Source organism: Micropterus salmoides, unplaced genomic scaffold (assembly GCF_014851395.1).
Source record: "Micropterus salmoides isolate LMB-PRFRI ecotype aquatic unplaced genomic scaffold, ASM1485139v1 Ms_hic_scaffold_12, whole genome shotgun sequence".
Classification (NCBI taxonomy): domain Eukaryota; kingdom Metazoa; phylum Chordata; class Actinopteri; order Centrarchiformes; family Centrarchidae; genus Micropterus; species Micropterus salmoides.
In genome coordinates, this window is record NW_024040263.1 from 18,952,867 (window position 1) to 18,973,308 (window position 20,442).

The window sequence follows — 20,442 nt, forward strand, 5'->3', positions numbered from 1 at the left end:
TTATTATTATTATTATTGTGTTGTGGTATTATTGTACAAGTAAGCACATCATGAGCATTGTACAATCCTGAGTCAAATAACTTGTATGTGTACACATACCTGGCAATAAAAACTGAACTGATTAATTTAAATAAATATACATGTGACTAATGTTAAAATGTAGGGGAAAAGTTTGCAAGGCCAGATGTGTTTGAGGAACAAACACACCTATGTAATTATTTGTGAAAATGGGCATACACAAACCAAACCTAAACACATTCACACCCTGCTAAGGCATCCTACGCACCCCTGACACACCCAAAACAATACAATCGCACACCTTTCGTTCGTTCAGAATTTTACCTTTTACTTACATTAAAACACGAGGGGTTTGAGTTTATAGTAATTCTAAAGGTTACATAACAATAATACCCAATCACAGGAATCTTTGAATCAGTTTAAATTAATGTCACAGGATTTTCCACAGAAAAAGAAAACAGCGTTTGGTTCAAACATATTTAATTAAAGGCCTGGAAATTAAATCAAATTATACATTCTCATTTCATTTTCTCTCTCTCTCTGTTGATTTTTCCAACAATTACTGATCAGGACTAATGGTTTTCCAGGCTAATCAAGGTAAAGTGCTGGGGCTATTCCAGCACGTCCATCTTAATTCTTTAACATAAAATATTGAAGAGCAAATGAAAAAAAGAAAATTAAAAACAAAAAGACATGGATAAAAATTATTGAGCAAAACAGTTAAATATACGAGAAGGTGGGTGACACAGACATCAGGTATCACAGGCAAACCAGGTCCCTTAAGGATCAGAGGAAAGGAGCGGCTTTGGTGTGGACATTATGACTGGTAAACAGCAGCTGATAAAAGATTTTTTTTTAGCATTACAGTTACACGTCACCGGTGATGAAAACATTTTAGTCTAGCTCATGACGGACAATCACGTGTGGTGGTATGATGAATGAAAGGTGCTAAAAACTCTTAAGTCCTTAGTGGCTACTGCAATCTGACTTTGATTTGAAAAATTAAACAAAATTGTTAATAAAAACATTACAGGAATTAATTAGTCTCATTAGCTGCACTTGCAATTATTTCCCACCTCAGGATTGCGCTTCCATCTAGACGAGCTGACGCTGTGGGACTCGTCTCCATCGTGATGGTAAGTGTAGTGCCAAACTTCATATGCGGCAACATATGCAATATGACCTGTGTAGACTGCAGCTGACACAGACTTATGCACCTAAAACTTTCAAGCTTTATCCCGATTCTTAATTCAGCCTTCCTCCATTCGGTTACATCCCTGTTCACATAACTTGTACACATCACAAGCCACTTACAAAAGACGGGCAACAAAAAGGTTTAATGCAGTTTAATGCTGCGTTGCCAGCCTGGAGAGTTGTCTGCAAGGCCTTATGGGTGCAGTGGTGGCCTGATCGGTCAACATGTGAAGTTCTGAATTGGTGTCTTAATACACAGTCAATTGGAGGAACAACCAGAGCAAAGGTTACTGCAAGAAATGGGACAGAGCTTACATCTTTTTTTATGATGATTGATCGAACAGCTTCAGTTTGTCCGACTACAGGTGACAGGAAATTTGTGGTATCGGATGAGTACCACCAGCTTTTTTAAGTCAAAGAAGTTGTCAAAACAAAACTGCACTTTGTAAATTTTATGTTTTAGAAACGATCCTGAAAACATTTGTCAAGGCGCTTATATAACACTAAAATAAAAATGACTAACTACTACTGGTGCTAAGTGGCTACTCTCACAGGATAGAGAGATTGACAACTTGGCTGTACTTAAGACCATAGCATTGTAACCTGCAAAACTTGAAAGACACCGCCAAAGCTCAAACCCATGCAAACGGGTGATTACTAAAAGGTGGCAGGTCGACTTGGGTCATATTGCTACTTGAAATTGATTCAATTGATTGACTCTTTCATAGTCTTCCATGGAAGATTAGACTCCAACTGGCTTCCTCAGAACTGCAAACATATCCATCTTGCACTTAGGCACTAAAAACCAAAACAAAAAAGCAACTGAAATTATTCTAATTAACAACCGACCCAAGCCTGGTTTTTCATGGTAAACCCGGGGTCTCGTGGCTACCCTGTGGAGACCAAAACCTGTGGACCGATTTAGCTGCCAAAGCCAAAGATGCCCTTGATATAGCCGGTAAGACCGCCCTTGCCCTTCTGCTCCACCTTGTCATCCAGCGGCGGGAAGGCCACATGGTTGAGAGCAAGGTCAAAGAACAGGGGTTTGCAGGGGATTGGCTGGAAGTCAGGAGGGAACTGGACCAGATTGGGCTGCTTTCCCACGAGGGCGGGGTCAAGGCGGAAGGTCTCCAGGCGGTTGCAGAGGGGCTACATGAGGAAGAAATAAAAAAAGTGAGCATTATTTAATCACAGATTACTGCATGTTTACAATAACTCCATCCAGTTTAAGAGTTGTTTTCTCTGTAAGCTGACTCACCGTGTTATCTTTCACCTGCTGCTGAGAAGGAACTTCAGCGGTCTCGTCAGTGTCTGAAATACAAAACATTTGCTAAGGGTTGAACCCAGATCCAGGCAGAACAGAACAAAATGGGACTAAATGGGTTCTTGAGCTGGCTAGAAAGCAGTCAGTTCAAAAAGGGCTCTCACCTAAAATGGCAGCAGCTTGAAGAGAATATTTTTCAGCGTTGACCTCAGCAATGAGCTCCTGAACGTCAGGCAGATCCTGCAGAAACAGGACACACAACAGTGATGTACCGATGTTGGTAAACTGTCAAAAAGACGACTGACTGCAAAATCATTCAGGGCTACTCTTACTGATACTCTGAATCAGATGCTTTTCATTAATAAATAAAAATGTTTTTTAGAAAAAGAATAAATTCTGAACAGGAGTAGAACTGAATATTTTAAAAAGAACTAAATGTTGTTTCAGACAGATGAATTTTAACTTCCCATAATGAAGAATACACGGAAGTCACTTTAATATTTGGCCAAACAAAAGTGAAATTAATTTTATTTATTTAATATTATCTGTGATAAATCCACATAGACTAATGAATTTTCCAATCTGTGATCCATTAGCAGCAAAGTGTCTCAGTAGTTGCTGGGCCTTCATTATTCTTTAGTGTATGGATAATATTGCTGTGTAAAATTGAAAGCAAACAGAAAAAAATATTTTCTGCATTTCTAACAATGCACGCAAGATTCCCTTGGCAATGCATCGCATACTGTTTGCGCTACTGTAATTACACGGCTTAGTTAAGTGAAAAATCTACAGTTGCAGGAAAAAGTATGTGAATCCTTTGGAATTACCTGCGTTTATGCATAAATTGGTCGTAAAATGTTATCTGATTTTTATCTAAGTCACAACAATAGACAAACACAGTCGGCTTACAACTAATACTACACAAACAATTATATGTTTTAATGTTTTTATTGAACACACTGCGTAAACAGTCACAGCTCAGGGTGGAAAAAGTATGTTAACCTCAAGGCTACTGACTTCTCCAAAAACTAACTGGTCAGAAGTCCAATCAATGAGACAAGATTAGAGGTGTTGGTTAGATATATAAAAAAAAGCATCAATCTTAATTTTGCTATTCCCATGAAGCATTGCCTGATGTGAACCATGCCTCGAACAAAAGAGCTTCCAGAAGACCTAGGATTAAGCATTGTTGACTTGCATGAAGCTGGAAAGGGTTACAAAAGTATCTCTAAAAGCCTTGATGTCCATCAGTCCACAGTAAGAAAAACTTCTATAAAATCGAAAAAGTTAAGCACTGTTGCTACTCTCCTTATGAGTGGCTGTCCTGCAAAGATGACTGCACCAGCACAGAGCAGAATACTCAATGGAGGTTGATGAGGCAAAACCTCACCCCAACTGTGAGGTATGGTGGAGGGTAATCATGGTTTGGGGCTTCTTTGCTGCTTGGAAGCTTCTTTAGTGTAGTTAAGTCCTGGAAGGGCTGCAATCATTGATGTAAAAATGAATTCCAAAGTTTATCAAGAAATTTTGCAGGAGATTGTAAGGCCATCTGTCCATTAATTGAAGCTCCACAGAAGATGGGTGATGCAACAGGATGACGACACAAACACAGAAGTAAATGAACAGAATGGCTTCAGCAGAAGAAAATACACCTTCTGGAGTGGCAATAAAATAAAATTCAATAAAACATAATTGTGCGGTATTAGTTTAAGCAGACTGTCTATTGTTGTGACTTAGAAGAAAATCAAGTCACTTTTTATGACCAATTTATGCAGAAATGCAGGTAATTCTAAGGGTTCACATAGTTTTTCCTGCGACTGTATATTGCTCAGAATTAGTGCTTTTTAAGCCTAATTTGATTTAAACCCCAAAACTCTGCACATAAGCTCCTCTGGAGCAGGTTAGGTGCGCACCATGGCGATCTAGCCAGGTTAACAGAAAGCCACCTTTGTGAAATTAAAATATCTGGCTTTAGGCTCAAACATACTTTGCTAAGTCATTAATCTTCCTTTGTAGTACAGCCCCCTCTGGTCAGATGCTGCAGTGTGATATTACCCCAAAACGAGAGTACAGAGAACTGGTAACGTCGGACCTTATCCACACCATGGCCTTAAATAATTTAGCCCCAGAGTCCATTTAATACCGGGTTTAGGTACCCCTCCCTACTCTATGGAGTGCGTTTCCTTTTTGTTGCTCAACATGTGTGTAAGGAGACCTTTTCATGATGGATTGTACATTAAATCTTTGTGTTACTGAGAGATTCCAGCCCCAAGTAGTCAATTTATTAATAAATTTTTTTGTTGTGACCAACCTTGAGAATGTTGTTGAGGCTCTTGGCCTTAGACTGGACCTCCTTGGCGTATTTCAGCACCCTCTCATACAGCACCAGCGCCTCACTCCACTTCTTCACCAGCACATAAGACTGGGCTATGAAGAAACACCTGAGGAGCACAGAGGGAAAGATAAGCGTGTGCGTTTATGTATAAAAAAATAAATGTATTCATGAAACTGTTTTTATTATTAGAAATAAGACATGAAGACACTCTGTTTTCAGATAAGTCTAAAGTCAGCAACTGAAAGAGCGAATACACTTGATGTCATGCTATCAATATGGCAGTGTTGAACATTGGCAAATATATCCAGAAGACACTTTTTGAATTTACAACACTGTATTTAAAAAGGTTGGCTGGCATCAAATTCAAAATGGGAATATAAGTCTCAAACAACAATTGCATTTCTCAGTTTCAACTTTTTCTAAGTTGGATTTTTGAGTAGGAGGTGCAGGTAAAGCATTTAAACCAAAGACGTCTGACCTGTAGGCCTTGTAGACCAACGTCTTGAGGGACACCTCCTTCTGGAAAGTGTGGTCGTCCTCCAGACCCTGCAGGGTGGAGAGCTCAGCCAGACTCTAAAGAACAGAGGGAGGATAGGGAGGTGATGGGAGAGACAGATGGCGAACTGCACTGTGAGAAGGAAGTGACAGTCCAATAAGGCCAAGTACACATCCCTTCACTTATGACAACACATAACAAACATCACACAGCTTCAGTGAGTAAAAACTAAGAACTGATTTAATTGATTACACCAACTGAAATACATGCTGCTATTATGGACAATTCTTTATAGGAAAATAAAGCAGTGAACTTTGCTTTATCATGTTTTGAGCTTAGAAAACATTTCCATCAACAACCCCTCCACACATACGGAACCTTACGATTAAAAAGATATATTTGATGTTAAGACATTTACCTGCAAGATGATGTCGTAGAGGCGGATGAGGTCCTGTGGACGGGGTCCCCTCTTGTTCTCGTCGGCTTCGGGTTCCTTCAGTTTAGCCTGCAGAGTGTCGGCCATGCTCTCGTTCCTCTTCACCAGTGTGCACAGCTTGATGTAGGTCAGGTAACTGGGGGAGGAACAGCACATTTTTTTCACAATGTAACATTTCAGCTTCTAACTGTGGGGATTTGTGGCTTTTCTTTGTAAAATATGATACTTGGTCGGAACAAACAACAAGGAATCTGAAGAGGCCACCTCGGCTCTGGGAAATCAATTTTCTGATAACTTACAGACAAAACAAGAAAATAATTGACGGAAAAAATCAATAATGAAAACACTCATTAGTTGCAGCCACAGATAATGACAGTCTAATCTGACACATAAAGAGAAAGATATGTTACGTCTGATTCAGGCATTTACAAGCACAAGTAACTGTCTTGACTGTTTCTTTTACCTGTGCAGGAACTGCATGTTTGACACCTTGCCATTGTCGCCATCAGAGCTCCTGTCTCGTTGCTTCTACAAAGACAAGCAATATTTAACAGAAATGTTTTCAAATTCCTGTTTTAACGTCACACACACTCTTAGTAAGTAAGCTGTAACTTCAAGTGATGACAGACCCAATACCAAACATCTAGGTCATAAATAACTAGGTTTACTGCCCTGCTGCTGTATGCCTGTCAAGTTGTACTTTAAATCCATGTTTATCCAGACTCATAATTAGGGATGTGTATCGCTACTCAATACCTTTATGATATCAACAGAAACAGCCCAGTATCGAGTAGAATCGAAACGTCTCCAGTCAAAACAAGACTTCATTTGATATTTTGTAGCCAGATTGCGTCAAAAATAAATAAATAAAATGTATGGTTTTTCTTACAGCCAAACACGCAAGCTACACACCGAAAGAAAGAAGATCACGCCTTTTTTCCCCTCTTCTACGCCAGCACCATAGACTGTATTTAAAAAAAAAAAAAAAAAAAAAAAAAAAAAAAAAAAAGGAGCCTGCATGCATCGTGTCCATGCGTTCGTCACTGTTGCAAGTTTACCACCACGAGCTTGTCTTTCCGTTGGTTTCTTTTTCTGGTATCATTCAACACTTCTCTGTACATTTTTTGCCATTTACATCACTTGTCACTGATCGATCGCTGCGTTCCATTACAGCGCTTTTGTGGCACAGCAGCGATCAGCTGATTTACTCAGAGAGCCTCCGGCTGCAGCTGCTTCAGGTGTTGCTGGTTTGATCGGCTGGACGTGCTCCGTTTTCCTCTGTTTGCTTCTTTAGTGTAGTTAAGTGACTTGTTTAAACAGACTCCTTACTCGTTTTATACTTGTGACTGTAATTTTTGGAGGTTTACGACTCACCCATAAAGGAAAAAGCACTCGGAGATCTTTCACTTCAGTTTATTGATCGAAAGTTAAAATAATTTTCTGTTGTTTACTTTCAACACGTATCAAAAAATACTTTAAATTCTTCTTATCACTAAACTATTTCACTCCTCTCTCATTCAAATATAAAAAAAATCGCAAGCTGTAGTCTTATACCTGTGAGGATGAATTAATTAGGTTGAGGAGCGATCTCATACAATTTCCAATTTTATTACAGTTATTTGAAACAATAAAAAAATAAAACAGATAACCTTGCTTGTCCATAACATCAATAAAAATAATAATAGGCAACCAATCAACTACTATGGCTTCCACAGGTGCCATTTTATGCAAGGTATCAAATGAAGTACTCTATTGGTATCGGATGACTTTAAGGGTACTGGTTTTAGTACTGGTGTTGTAAATTTTAAACGATACCCAACCCTACTCATAATACATGCAGCAAATAAAACACTATACTGATGATGAATGATTCCAGTGAATATATACTGTTGAACTGATTAATGAAGGATTATCATAGGTGCATTGGCTAAACAGGTAGACATGTACTTCATTACTTAAGATACAAGCTTATAGAGTATAGTTACACTAAATGTGGTGCTTCTGTTTTCTCCTGGTATTAGATATATATAGAAGCAAAGCCTCTCTATGAGCTGTAGGCGATACTCACTCACAATTAGCTATGCACTCTGACACATTGTTTGCAGTGAAGCGATTCCGATGAAACTTGAAATTCTGATGAAGCTCAAAATTCAGAACCTATTTTCACAAAGACCTTTGAATCCAACGTGTCACCTTTTCAGTGTTCGAAAAGCTGTGTAATATGATCATCAGTTCTTAAGTTATGGCTATAAATGTGGTTTGTGACCAAATTCTAATCAGTTCATCCTTGAGTCCAAGTGGATGTTTGTGCCACATTTGAAGAAATTCTCTCAAGGCATTCCTGAGGTACTGCATTCTACTGTGCGACGGACAACACAAAAACAACACAAAAAGCTTCCGGCCTTGGCTAAACTCACTTTGTTCTCCTTCACCGACATGCGTGAACTTTTTAAACCAGTCATATCTTACCGCCTCACTCTTGAGTTCCTCTCTGACAGCCTGGATGGTGTCTCTGCACTCGGCCAGCAGGGTTTCATACAGATGCTCTTTGGTCTCCTCGTTTGATGCCTGCACAATAAAAACACTAATTAAGATCTACAGAGGGACACAGTGACTATTTCGAACTGCAACATTTACCAGTAGCACTGAGCTTTTAAACTTGAAACATCAGTCTGCGTTAGCCACTAACCATGAATATCACTGTTAACACTTAATAGTAAAAGGACGATATTGCCTGTACACTAAAAAGTATCCATTATGAAGCACATGCAGGAAGTAATGGTGTAGTATCAGCAGTAAAAGTTGGTTTATGCACCAGCAGTAGATACAGCAAACAAACTAAGCAGAACAGAAAACTGTAGGTCTGTATCATCACGGATACTAATCCACATGTGGTCTAATAAAACGTATGGTAAAATTAGTGCCCTATTTTTCGTCTACTTGGAATTATAGCACAGATATAAAACGATAATAGGGGAAGAAAGATTAAAGGAAGAAAACTTAATCATGAAACTATGTCAAAGGGCTTGACAAAGAGGAATTTGGAAGGGGAAGACTTGAGAGCTCGTTGTAAACTTGGAAAACCTGAGCTGTAGCCTGTACAAATTTGGTTTGTACACCCCTATTGTGAACCATCTTTAAAAAGAACATAAAACTACAAGAAAACAAAATGTAGAAACACTGGCTTCAACATCCAAACTCAGACACATACAGTCCACCAAATTAAAAGCTACAGTTGCACTTACAAAGCTCAATCATGCGAACACAAAAATGTAATAACTTTGTTACAAAGAGTAACAGTTTGAGAATGGACGTGAGTGTGACAAACTGGGGGCGAGGTGAAGGTATGTGGCACAGCAAGATGTGGATGCATTCCTGCACACAACTCATCAGCAATCTGACACTGTGGAGTTTCACGGTCCAAATCTTTGTGAATGACAGGATTGTTCTCCACCTCACCTATCCGTCATCGACACACTCATCCAATAGGTATGCGTTACTACAATATACTCTATAATAATAATATATAGGTCTACAGGACACATTATGTTCATATTTAAAGAAAGAGGCCGTGCTTGATTACTATAAGCGGCAAAGTGTAAGCGATTAACAGCAGAAGAAACGTTGATACAGTGTGTTTTGTTTTACACTCCTTTGAGGACGTCACATCTTCACCTTTAAAAAAGGGGGAAAAAACCCCTTAATTAGCGACACAGTGGAGAAATGTTAGTAACTACTGAGAATAAACAGCTCATACACCTACAAGACTGATGTTATTTTGTGACACACGTGTGCCAACACTGTGGCAACGCCTAGCACGACTGGCTCAACCTGTCGAGCATCTTTCTGTTGTTCAAAGGGAGGGCTGCACCGATAAACTGATTAGAGGAGGAATCAGTTCTTCTACTAGCACTATGAATGGATGCCCCAATACAGTATTTCCTGTCCCCAGAGGCCAAGAGCTGAGAACAGGTGTACTGTAACACACAGCAAATCTTAAGGTGTTGGTGCGACATACTCCGACTCTCTGAGTACTCACTGAAAGGTGTTTAGATATGATAATACTCATCTGTCCACAGTGCCCTGCAGGGTGTAGTCCTGTGTTCATGTGTGGGCTGAAATGCACAGAATGCAGTCGTACGATGACAGAGGCTGCATGCCAGATACCAGAGTGGCTGTGGGTGTGACAGGTGTGTCTGCAGGGTGTGCTAAGCCTTCTGGCTTTCTTGGGCATCAGAAAGCAGGAGGAATGAGATGTGGTGGCTGTGCAGGGACATGCAACACTGTAAAGAGGACAGTGCAACCTACCGGAAGTTTAAAGAACTGCATAGACTTTCGTAAGGAAGATTTGCTTTTCTCAAACTTAGGCCATATGGCCATTTTGACTGTTTTCATCTGAATCACTCTTGCAGAGTGTAAGTGACACCTAATGCCAGAAAGGTGTACACACACACACACACACACACACACGTAGAGTAGCTAAGGACATGGGGTAGCACATGGAGCTGTGATGAACTGAGGAACAAGTGCCTTAATCACTCGAATATACTTCAAAGTGGACGCATACAAGGACCGCTGCGTACACAACAGATGCAAACTACTTCTGTTTATACTATATTCTGGTGTCAGCTTGGCGGACTCGTTCCACGCGCAGTGGATCAGTTGGTACCCTGTTTGAGTAGTGAACTTGTCCACGCAGTCACAAAAAAGAGGAGGCACACGCAGAGCCTAGGCGTACACCCTCTGATGACACCCCCCCCCCCCCCCCCAATTACACAGACGCTAGCGGCCCCTCGACACAGGAAGTATAACACTTGCTTTAAATAAAAACAACAAGCTTTAAAAAGGGCACTGCATTTACAAACATCCAGTTAAAATGGGACATTTGAACACAGGGATCATTTTTGTGATTCAGAACAAGAAATAAAATACTGTCATCCCCAGATATCCCATCATAGTGTTGAGTGCTGGGATTGATATATAATTTGTCACTGGTTTGCCTTCTGATGCGGCTAGAGTTTAAGACTACACTGAGACTAATTAGGTAAGAATGAAGCATTCTGAGACCACAATGTGTAGTGGAAATAAAAAACCTTAGTAAACTGTGTAGCAAGAATTTAAATAAATACTTTGGCAGTAGAGACACAGACAGGAAATGTGACCAGAGGGGTGAGAGCGAGTGACATGCAACAACTGAACCGGGGCGGTTGCGATTACACGGATGTTCAGGCACAGAGGGGAAGCGTACAGGTCCTCTTTATACTAAACTGGGTGTCTGTATTGACGGACGTGTTCACACGTGTGGTCTGCACAGTCACGTGTTTTGGGCAGCATCTGGAGAGAAAGACCACTAGGCAACAGGGACACCAAGCGCTGGCACTTAACGCTTTCAAGAGCAGCTAACAACAACGGCGGTGAAGTTTGTTTTTATCTGTTACAGAGCAGAAACTGACAAAATATTGACCTGAGCGATCGCGGCCTCATTGTCTGCCAAACCCAACAGGAAGATGCGGGCCTTGTCGATCTTGACGGGCACAGTCCGTCCTCGCCACTCTACCTCACTCATGGTGGCTGCCTGCTTCGTTCTTGCCTGAGTGATCAGGGCCTAAGGAGGAAAAAAAATTGTTAATTTCCTGATGAGCAAAGACATTTTCGGATTTCATTTTAGGATGCAAGCATATAAACGAATGTCTAACTCCTATATGTTCACCTCAAGTTTCTCAGCCATCATGCCTCCACCTCCACCAGTCAGTCTCATCTGCATCAAGTCATTAATGGCGTTCTGGTCGCCTGCAATCACATTTGGGGGGTGGGGGGTGCAGTTTGAGAACAATATGTCAGGATGCCTACACAGGTCTAAGATGGCTGTCAATTATGTTGAAGGGAACGGTTTTCCCTCATGTGTATGTGTGCGTGCTACTCACCAATGTTGTAAGCACAGTAGCGGATGTTTGGTGATATCTCATCCACACGCTGGCGATACAGAACTGCTAGCTCTTCAGTGAATGCACTGGCCAGCTTCTCATAGATGGTCCTTACAGGACAAAAATCATTTAATATTTCCCAACGTTTATAAAAATGCTTCCACTTATTGTGCCAATGTATTAAGAAACTGCAGTGATGTTAAAACTCACTTGCACTTGTTGAAGGCCTCCATGGCAAGCTTCCACTCCTGCAGTTCGAACTCCACCATACCAGTCAGGTATGCAGTGTAGGCCTGAAATAAAAACACATTGATTAAAAGCTGTTGTTAAAAGAAGAATAAATCATATGTGTGTTCCTCAACACACATATGATTTATTATATTTATAGTGACACAACTTTAAATAATAAATTCTGTATCAACAATGTGAGTTATTTTGGTTGACATGTGGTAACAAGCGACCATCAACAAATGGTACAGAGTTGAGGGACAATGTGAGTATGGTTCAGAACAAATTTTGGACATTTGAGGTTGCAATCTCATTGTACATGATACCCCTTAAGTGCAATTTATACTTCTGAGTCAAATCGACAGCGTGGGCTACGGGACTACGCAGAGGCTACGCCGTCGCCTGACGTGCACCTCCTCAAAAATGTAACTACACGTCGAGTCGACGTGGACCGTAAGCTCTGTGATTGGTCGGCTGGGTAGCCTCGCAATGCCTCCAAGCCGACCGGAAGCACCCCGCGCTTTGAAGTAACATTTAATAGCGTCCAAAATGGCGGCTGTAACACAGTGAATCAATATATTTGACCGTCGCAACCCATGCTATCAGAATGTCATCCATTCGGTCAGTAACACTGGAAAAGGCTACACCAGCCGCACGTATACATTTTACCCCCATTTATGTTAGCGGAGGGCTAAACCGGAAGTTAGCCTGCTCGGCCGGCAAAAGTCAACACAGTGGACGCTGTAGCGCTACTGCCGACTAGCGTTTGGGGGTGTAATTGCAGAATGACGGACACACCTATGCACAAGTATAAAGGCACGGCTACGTGCGTAGTCTACGGCGTAGGTATGCACATAGACCCTACGCAGGAGTATAAATGGGCCTTTATTCTCTACACCCGCATTGCTGCACTAAAAGCAGGCTGAAGGTCACTCTGGTCTGCGTACCTGCGCCTCAAGTTTGGTCTTGGCGTCGACACGGGGGCTCTCGCACAGCTTCTCCAGCTTCTCGCTATGCTTGGCAGCCTTGCGGAGTCGTGCCAGCAGGTGGAAGCGCTTACGTGGCTCTGTATTGGCCTCCTGCTTCAGCTGCATGGCGTAGCTCCATGCACGCTCTGCCTCCATCAAAACCAGCAACAGATACCTGAAGAGGGGGAGGTCATTGCATCAGTTGTTTGGTTGCATATTTTCACTATTTTTAGAGGACACATTTAATAATTTAATTCCTATCTAAAGTCGACACAGTCAGGAATTATCTTTGAAGATCTGTTTGTGGTTTAGCAGTGACGTGACCCAAACCATTTGCAGTCTCATGTCTTACATAGAGAACACCACACCTCGAACTCCTCTTTGATGTGTTTATTATTCTGAATCAACTGGTATTTGCTGCATATATAGCTGTTCTATAACATTGGCCAGTTCACTGCACATTAATGTCCGGCTCAGATGATCCGTTCCTCACCTGCTGTCTGAAAGCATTTCGACAGTTATTTTCTTCCCAATGAACTTGTGTCGGTTGCCCATCCTGAAGCCAAGAGTCTTGCGCAGGCGACGCAGTCTGCGGGAGCAGTAGCCCCTAATCACAGTTACACAGAGATAGTTACATTGCAGCAAATGAGTAACGCTTAGATGTACATTTTCATCTTGGTTTCTCTCTGACAACCACACAGTCAAGTCATTTCCAGCATAACACCACACATGTAAAAAAATAAATACTCGTCATAAGTTGTCTAAGGAACATCTGTTATTCTCCTTTTAGTTTTGTTATTTGAGAAACTTTTGAGATCAGTGAAGTAGTGACAATGATGTGTGTAAAACATACTGGGAGGCCATTTTTTCTCTCATGTATGTCAATGGGGTGAACAAAACTGAGGCTTATAAGTCTCTTTAGGGTAAAATTTATGGCAAATGTGTTGCATTTGATTGCATTAGATTGTTCAAGTGTGCCTACTAAAGTATTTCACCCTCCAAAGCTCAAAGCGTTATTTGTACACCAGCCCAGTCTCATGTGAACCATATGGCATCAGACGTTTCCATGCCTACAGCTTCTTCTCAATGTATAAAACAATTTGGTGTCCAAAATAAATAATCAGAAATCAGTATCTGAAATACTTTGATACCCGAGGGGAAATTCTGTAAGTACTGTAATAGTACATTACAGTAAATACTTTAGGAATGTGGAAAAAAACGTCACATTTATAAGTTCAGTGTCAATTTACACAAATAGGTTACAGTTACTCCTCATGGACACCTAGAAACACAGTCCAACATCACTCATCTCTGCAGCTATGGTGCAGTTTTACAGGACACAGCTCACCTGTATCTCTGGTAGTCTCCGTGCCTGAGGCCATGCTGCTGCTGGGACTCCTTGATTATTTGCAAAACTGCGACTCAGTGTTAAGGGATAAACGTATCTATACCATCACAAACATGGTAGTCCAGGAAAATATTTGTCATTCATATAATTCAAGCATGAATACGTCAGTCACGTTAGCAGTGGATGCAACTTTACTGACCCAGAAGGTCTGAACTGTAGAGCTGTGAAAATAGCTGCAAAACAAGATGTCTACATCAACACATATTTACTGACAGTCTTAGTTGATTTAACTTCCTTAGACTTGAAAACATAGTGTGTGACAAGCCAATAAATCTTTTCACGGTAACCAGTGACAGCCTGCTAGAGTATGACACGTAGCCTAATAACGCTAACGTTATCCTTTAACCGAGCTGAGCTAGCAGGCTAACGGTAGCTTCTGAGCCTGACACAGATTCACTGGGTCAAAGACAAAACCGCTACTACACATCTTAATGCTGTGAAGGATACTTTCCAGTCCGAGTCCTCCATCCGGTGAATTTTCTTTATTTTCGTCCATGACAGAAACTTTAGCTTCGTTTTGCTTGTCTGCGGCCATCTGTAAATGCTAACAGCTAAGCGACACACATGCTCAGTCCGAAGTACAGTTAGGGACCAATGACGGCGCAGGGAGAGGCTACATGCAATCCTCGCGAGATTTAGCTCATAGGTTCTCGTTTCCACTGAACTGTGCAGGAAAATCTCTGATACAATTCCCGCTGAGAAATACATTACTTGTAATTAACTGCGATCGACTGAACAAAACCCACAAAAAGCTTTATATTACAGTCCACTATAAATCAATAATAAGCCCATATGCAGGATTATATATTCCGAATATTACTATGGGAACCATGTCTGGTCTAGTGCAACTACAAATGCATATTTTACCTGATTTCCCTCCAATACAAAATCCCTGTTGTATACAGTTAAGATATATATGTGAAATATGATGGAAATGGCCTAATGGAGGTAAACTCATTTTCTCACATGTTTTTCCATAGTCAAGAATATTTTTTATTTATTATTTATATTTTACTTATTCACACATGTCATTAGTAGTCAACTAATCTATGACAACTTACATGGAGCACAAGGCTCACCGTGACAAAAACAATGGAGACTGTATATTTTAATAGAACCTGAGACAGAAATCATTTACTAAACATTTATCCCAATCCTCCTCCAATGTAAATACCACCAGGTTAAATCACAAGCACTAAAAACATGACGCGTTATCCACCTCTTTGCTTTGGAAGTACTGAGAGGAGGCTGTAGGATGAGCGAGAGTCTTTAAGTGCACATAAACCTTATGCACATCTGCTTCCAAAATATTGACAAGTACTTTCTTAGCCTTTAAGACGACACATAAAAGATCCAATTATTAATAATGTCACATTCAGCCAAAAGTCATTCAGGAAAAGATCAATTTCCATGAAATGCTCTGTTCAAGAAATTTTCCTTAAAAGGAAGTCCATGACTTGTAGATGTATAGTAGTTTTGTATCTGGAAGGGATGCAAAACTGAGGCAGCACAACAGGCAGACTGTCCTTTTTAGTTCCCCAACCAAAAAGTCCATTCAGATGTTGTCTGCAGCAGAAACGTATCTGGAGAGAAAGTTCTTGATCTCAGAGATGTGCATTGTCTCATTGATGGTGGTGTCTCTGCTGCGGACTTGAAGGAGGCCGCTCTCCAGCGTCTTCTCACTGATCACCACAGTGAAAAGCACTCCCATCTCATCATACCTACAATTCATCGACACAGAGACACATCAGTCCACAGCATGAGAAACACTACTAATGTGCGCCCAATGAGCAATTCTGCTTCCCAATACAAAGACATATCACAGAATTGTGCTTTACTTTTCATTCATTGATGTTTGCGCAGTTTCGAGATATCCAGGCCAAGCAGAGATCTTAGACTCCATGAACTCCTGCAGCAGCCCTTCACAAACCTACAAAATATTTATATACTCATTAATCTACTGTGACTAATGCCTACACAAGTTAAATACTGTAGTGCTAATCCTATCACAGTCACATGAAAGATCCTTTCTACACAGCACTTGACTTTAGATGTGTATTCATACAGATTTAATAAGGGGGGGGGGGATTAATCATTGATGTGTACTGTTAATACACGTCTTTCTTACCTGCTTCAGCTCCATGGTGGCTCCTCTGCCAATGTCTAACGCCACTTTGACTGGAGCCAACACTGGATGTAACTTCAGAACCTGAAATCAACGATGAACCAGAAAATAAAAATCAAGTCATAACCCTCCTGATGACAGTTTGTTCTTTACTTTACAGCTGTGGGTCATCACCTTTCTCTGCTGCAGCTTCTGCTTGCCGTTGTCTTTGTTGAGCTGCTGAAGCGAGTTGGACAGAAAGGCCATCATACCACGGTCCATGTTCCCAATCACAGAAACAACGTGAGGAACTGCCTTATGGCCATCTTGACACTGAAGCATGTTTAGAAAGACAATTAACACTGAAGAAAGGCAACAATAGTAGTGAATAGCTGCTTATGTTTCTCATCATATATCTCATCCTGCACAACAGCAGAGCCATGGATGTGGTAAAACTAAATAGGATGCAGCCATTATTTATGTTCACTTCTGACTAGATTTTATTTATTTATTCACATTTAACACATGCAGTTTCTCTTAAAGTGTCATCATGATGCTGTCAAGCAAGATTGTTATTACCACTGCAATGCTTCTATACCCTCTGTGAGATTTTTCAGCAATGGCAGTTTGACAAAGAAGAAACTGGAAGCAGACAGAAAGCACACATCCGAAAACAGCCACATTAAGACACTACATAAAAGCAGCAGGCTGACCTGTATTTTGGAATGGACTCCGTGTGTTTGTAGCAGCTCGGCGTCTCCTCTGCTCCACAGCGTCTCCAGGGGCTCCTGTCCCCACGGGAAGCTGTAGATGATCCTCACTCCACGAGACGCCGCCCCCTCGAGTTCCTCCTCTGGAACGTCACTACTGCTGAAGTTGGATGGAGACAGGGCGAACTGGAAAGACATGGGTTCACTTGATTTCATGTAACTGAAGTTATCTTAATGTAGTAATAGTTTAAAGATACACTCTTTGACTTTGTCATTGCACCAAACACCCAAATCACCTCCCACCTCAGATGTTGATTTTTGAAACTTAAGTCTTAAATTTCAAAACATCAGCCGCTTTCTGGTGGAAAATGTGGTGTTTGGGTGGCCTTGAAGGAAGTTCAGGGAGTGTAGCTTTAAGTAACAAAAATACGCCTCTTCAACTATGCCAGTTCACCTAAAGCAGTAGCTAAAAATATGTACAAGGAAACTCTTTGCTGAGGTGTTATTACTGCAGCAACAAAAACATGTTGTGAGGGAGACACTGTCTCAAATACTCACTTTCCTCCACCACTTTAGTCTCTGTCGTGTCCAGTGATCCAGCCACTGGGAGGAGGTCCGAGGAGAGCAGAACCACACCAGAGATGTCTGGGTGACCTCGGCCGGGCTGGCAGAAAATAACCTTTACATTATAATTACAGCAGCACCACACATACTTGTTTTAGATGTTAACTGTAGTTGTAGTATAGTATAGTACTACGCTGTTGTGAAATACAGCCACTCTTTTTACCCCTCAGAAAAAGTGGGATACTTTGCCCTCTAGTGGTCAAATAATGAACAGTGTGCAGAAACAAAAATGCAACAATTATTGAAATCAATAATTATATGATAGCAAGGGCTTGTTTGGTTGACTGTAGGCTATGTGCTGCTGTCAAATCTATAAAGTGAAATGTTTACCAAGTGTAATAAGAAACATGAATTTAAACACTCTTCAGTTTGAGCCGTCTACTCTGCCCTGCATTGTACCTGGATTATTTTACAAGGCACTGTTTTTGGAAATAGCTAGAATAACTAAAACAATGAGTCTAATCTATCGATACTCATTACACATTCATATTAATATTGATTGAGATGTACATATTGCTAGCGTTGCAACAGTGTGTGTAAAACATTTAACAAATTTATTAAAGATACCGAATTTTTCCTAACAAGGACATAAGTTCCTAACAAGGACATAAGTTACTCTGATTACATCAACACACTCGTCTTCATATAACATACAAGTGGTATTAACATAAACTCACAAAACATTATTATATAAAAGTATAAAGGAGCAGAAAATCCGTAGTGCAAAAATGAACTTCTTCACATCTGTATCTATACCCCCATCGACAGACAGCAGATGAAGCCTCACCAACCAGAGCCATCTGAGTGCTGGAAACACAGACCCATCTCAGCCAGGCCGAAAGGCAGTTTCCTGTTCACCAGCTCCAACAAGGGGACAAACTGCTCCAAGGCACCTGAGAACAACCCAGACTTCATTGCTGTTGTTTTTGTAATCAAGTAATTTTGCCCTCCAACACAGATGGGTGGAAAACATATGATTTACATTTTAATTTAATGGTTTTGTTGTTGAGGATAGACATTGTGTTTCCAAGAGTGATGCGCTATGCTTTTGTCCCTTTACAGAATTTGACTGGTGCAATATTAGCTTCTAATGACTGGTTTAGGTACTGATATCATCTGAACTAATATTTATTTTTTCCACCACAGGATGGGGAGGACTTTCACGCCTTCCTCTGAGGATGGGTACAAATCCTAACCATAACGACCATGACTGTAAATCTAAACCTAATATTTGAATGGTTGACTTGTACTGGGCTCAACCAAGGCCAAGAAAGTCCTTTTAAACTACCAGTTATCACTCCAGTATTCTGCAGAGCTGAAAAGGATTTGCTCAGTGTCATTTCACTGAAGCACTGCTATGGTTTGCTGGGCCAAGGATGGTCTATCTTGCCATCACCTTGCTATAAATAATCAGTACACAGCATATACTAATATAAAATCATACCAATAATAACTATCAAACTTTGAGTCTGTCTGGAATATGTTAGCGCTCTACCTTGAAGGAAGTTTCCTCTCACTGATGGGGACTTCTGAAGGAGTGTCTGCACCTTCTGGATGAGCTGCTCCTTGCTCAGTTCTTGCCATTCAAGAATTTGTTTTAAATTTTCAGACTCAACAATCCTCAGGTGTCCCCATCCATCTGCTGCTGCGCCCCTGCTGCTGCTCAGAGTGTTTATGCCAAACACCTGAGCCGTACACCTGGTCACAGAGTGCCACCACTGCTCCAGCAGGTTTCTTCTCAGCTCCATGCCCAGAGGTCCATAACTGCAGCTCACCCCCCGCTGAAACAGCTCTACGTTAGTCTGACCAGGTGAAATATAGTATCTGTCCACACAGAGCTGCAGCAGAGCCCTGACCTGATCCAAATCCTGACTCGGTGATGCACTGCAGCGTCCTCTGGTGCGTTGCAGGGCCAGCGTTGGACTGTACTCTGAGGTTTTCAGTATGGACAGAGGCCTTGATTGGACGGTTCTGACACAGTAAGATAACATGATGAATGACGCCTCACAGAAGAAGTGGTCCAAATGTCGGTAAATCCAAAGATTGTCTACTTAAATGATGAATCATCATGTGTTAAACAGATCATTTTAACAGTTGAAAAACCTTACATGCAAATGTAAAATACATTATTTAAGTTAAAAGATAAGATAGGCCTTTATCTAGCAAGTAACAGAGCAAAAAAAGTGAGTTAACGTTAAGTGTTTCAAAAATACAGGTTCAGTGAGAGGTGACTGATAGCATCCTTTAGCTAGCTGACCGCAATAACTACATATCGCACACGCGCTCACCTGACACGTGTTCACTTACGTAACTGTTTTCGCACAATTAACGTTCAATAACCGCTGGACGAAAACAGTTTCAGGTTCGCTGCATCTACGCGTGATTGCCTAAATGATCCGGAACTGATAGCTTCACATCCGGGTTTAAAAAAAGAAGGCGTGACTTTACGTCACCGCTGGTGACTTTTTTAAAATTTTATATAAAGTCTATGCTTTTTATATTCTTTGGGTGCCACACGTGAAAGGCTCTACTGCTCTAGTGCACTGCTGGTGAACCAATCCATACCAATGGAGAGGGGCGACTTTTTCCATAATGCTTTTTAGAAATACAGGCAGAACTATACTTATATTATATATACTTTCTTCAGTCTCCCTCCTCAGTGTGGCTGAATCACAAGTTGGAAAAATGTATTTCTCTCAACATCCTCGAAATAAGAACATTTGTGCCTTGTTT

The 20,442-nt window shown here is 41.0% G+C and overlaps 2 protein-coding genes across 2 annotated transcripts; both read right to left on the bottom strand.

Moving 5' to 3' along the window:
- Nucleotides 1-325: 325 nt before the first annotated feature.
- Nucleotides 326-14,806, bottom strand: srp68 (signal recognition particle 68). The gene is made up of 16 exons (XM_038713847.1): nt 14,719-14,806; nt 14,212-14,278; nt 13,357-13,470; nt 12,843-13,038; nt 11,878-11,960; nt 11,668-11,777; nt 11,454-11,533; nt 11,208-11,348; nt 8,213-8,311; nt 6,207-6,271; nt 5,726-5,879; nt 5,290-5,384; nt 4,788-4,917; nt 2,641-2,716; nt 2,471-2,523; nt 326-2,361 (listed from the first exon to the last, which is right to left on the bottom strand). The coding sequence occupies exons 1-16, from the start codon at nt 14,804-14,806 to the stop codon at nt 2,134-2,136; spliced, it is 1,779 nt and encodes a 592-aa protein (XP_038569775.1). The 3' UTR covers nt 326-2,133.
- Nucleotides 14,807-15,240: 434 nt separating this feature from the next.
- polg2 (polymerase (DNA directed), gamma 2, accessory subunit) lies at nt 15,241-20,111 on the bottom strand. The gene is made up of 8 exons (XM_038713848.1): nt 19,205-20,111; nt 18,497-18,602; nt 17,644-17,749; nt 17,089-17,271; nt 16,571-16,708; nt 16,400-16,480; nt 16,110-16,201; nt 15,241-15,992 (listed from the first exon to the last, which is right to left on the bottom strand). The coding sequence occupies exons 1-8, from the start codon at nt 19,698-19,700 to the stop codon at nt 15,827-15,829; spliced, it is 1,368 nt and encodes a 455-aa protein (XP_038569776.1). The 5' UTR covers nt 19,701-20,111; the 3' UTR covers nt 15,241-15,826.
- Nucleotides 20,112-20,442: the final 331 nt, after the last annotated feature.

Bases quoted from the DNA above. Each gene is read 5' to 3' on its own strand.
- srp68 (XM_038713847.1), bottom strand. From the start codon at position 14,806: ATGGCCGCAGACAAGCAAAACGAAGCTAAAGTTTCTGTCATGGACGAA. The intron at 6,272-8,212 runs GTAAGATATGAC...TTGTCTTTGTAG, and splicing joins AGGAACTCAAGAGTGAGGCG to AAGCAACGAGACAGGAGCTC. The intron at 2,524-2,640 runs GTGAGAGCCCTT...TTTGTATTTCAG, and splicing joins TCAAGCTGCTGCCATTTTAG to ACACTGACGAGACCGCTGAA.
- polg2 (XM_038713848.1), bottom strand. From the start codon at position 19,700: ATGTTATCTTACTGTGTCAGAACCGTCCAATCAAGGCCTCTGTCCATA. The intron at 17,272-17,643 runs GTGAGTATTTGA...ATGTCTTTCCAG, and splicing joins GACTAAAGTGGTGGAGGAAA to TTCGCCCTGTCTCCATCCAA. The intron at 16,202-16,399 runs GTAAGAAAGACG...AATATTTTGTAG, and splicing joins CCACCATGGAGCTGAAGCAG to GTTTGTGAAGGGCTGCTGCA.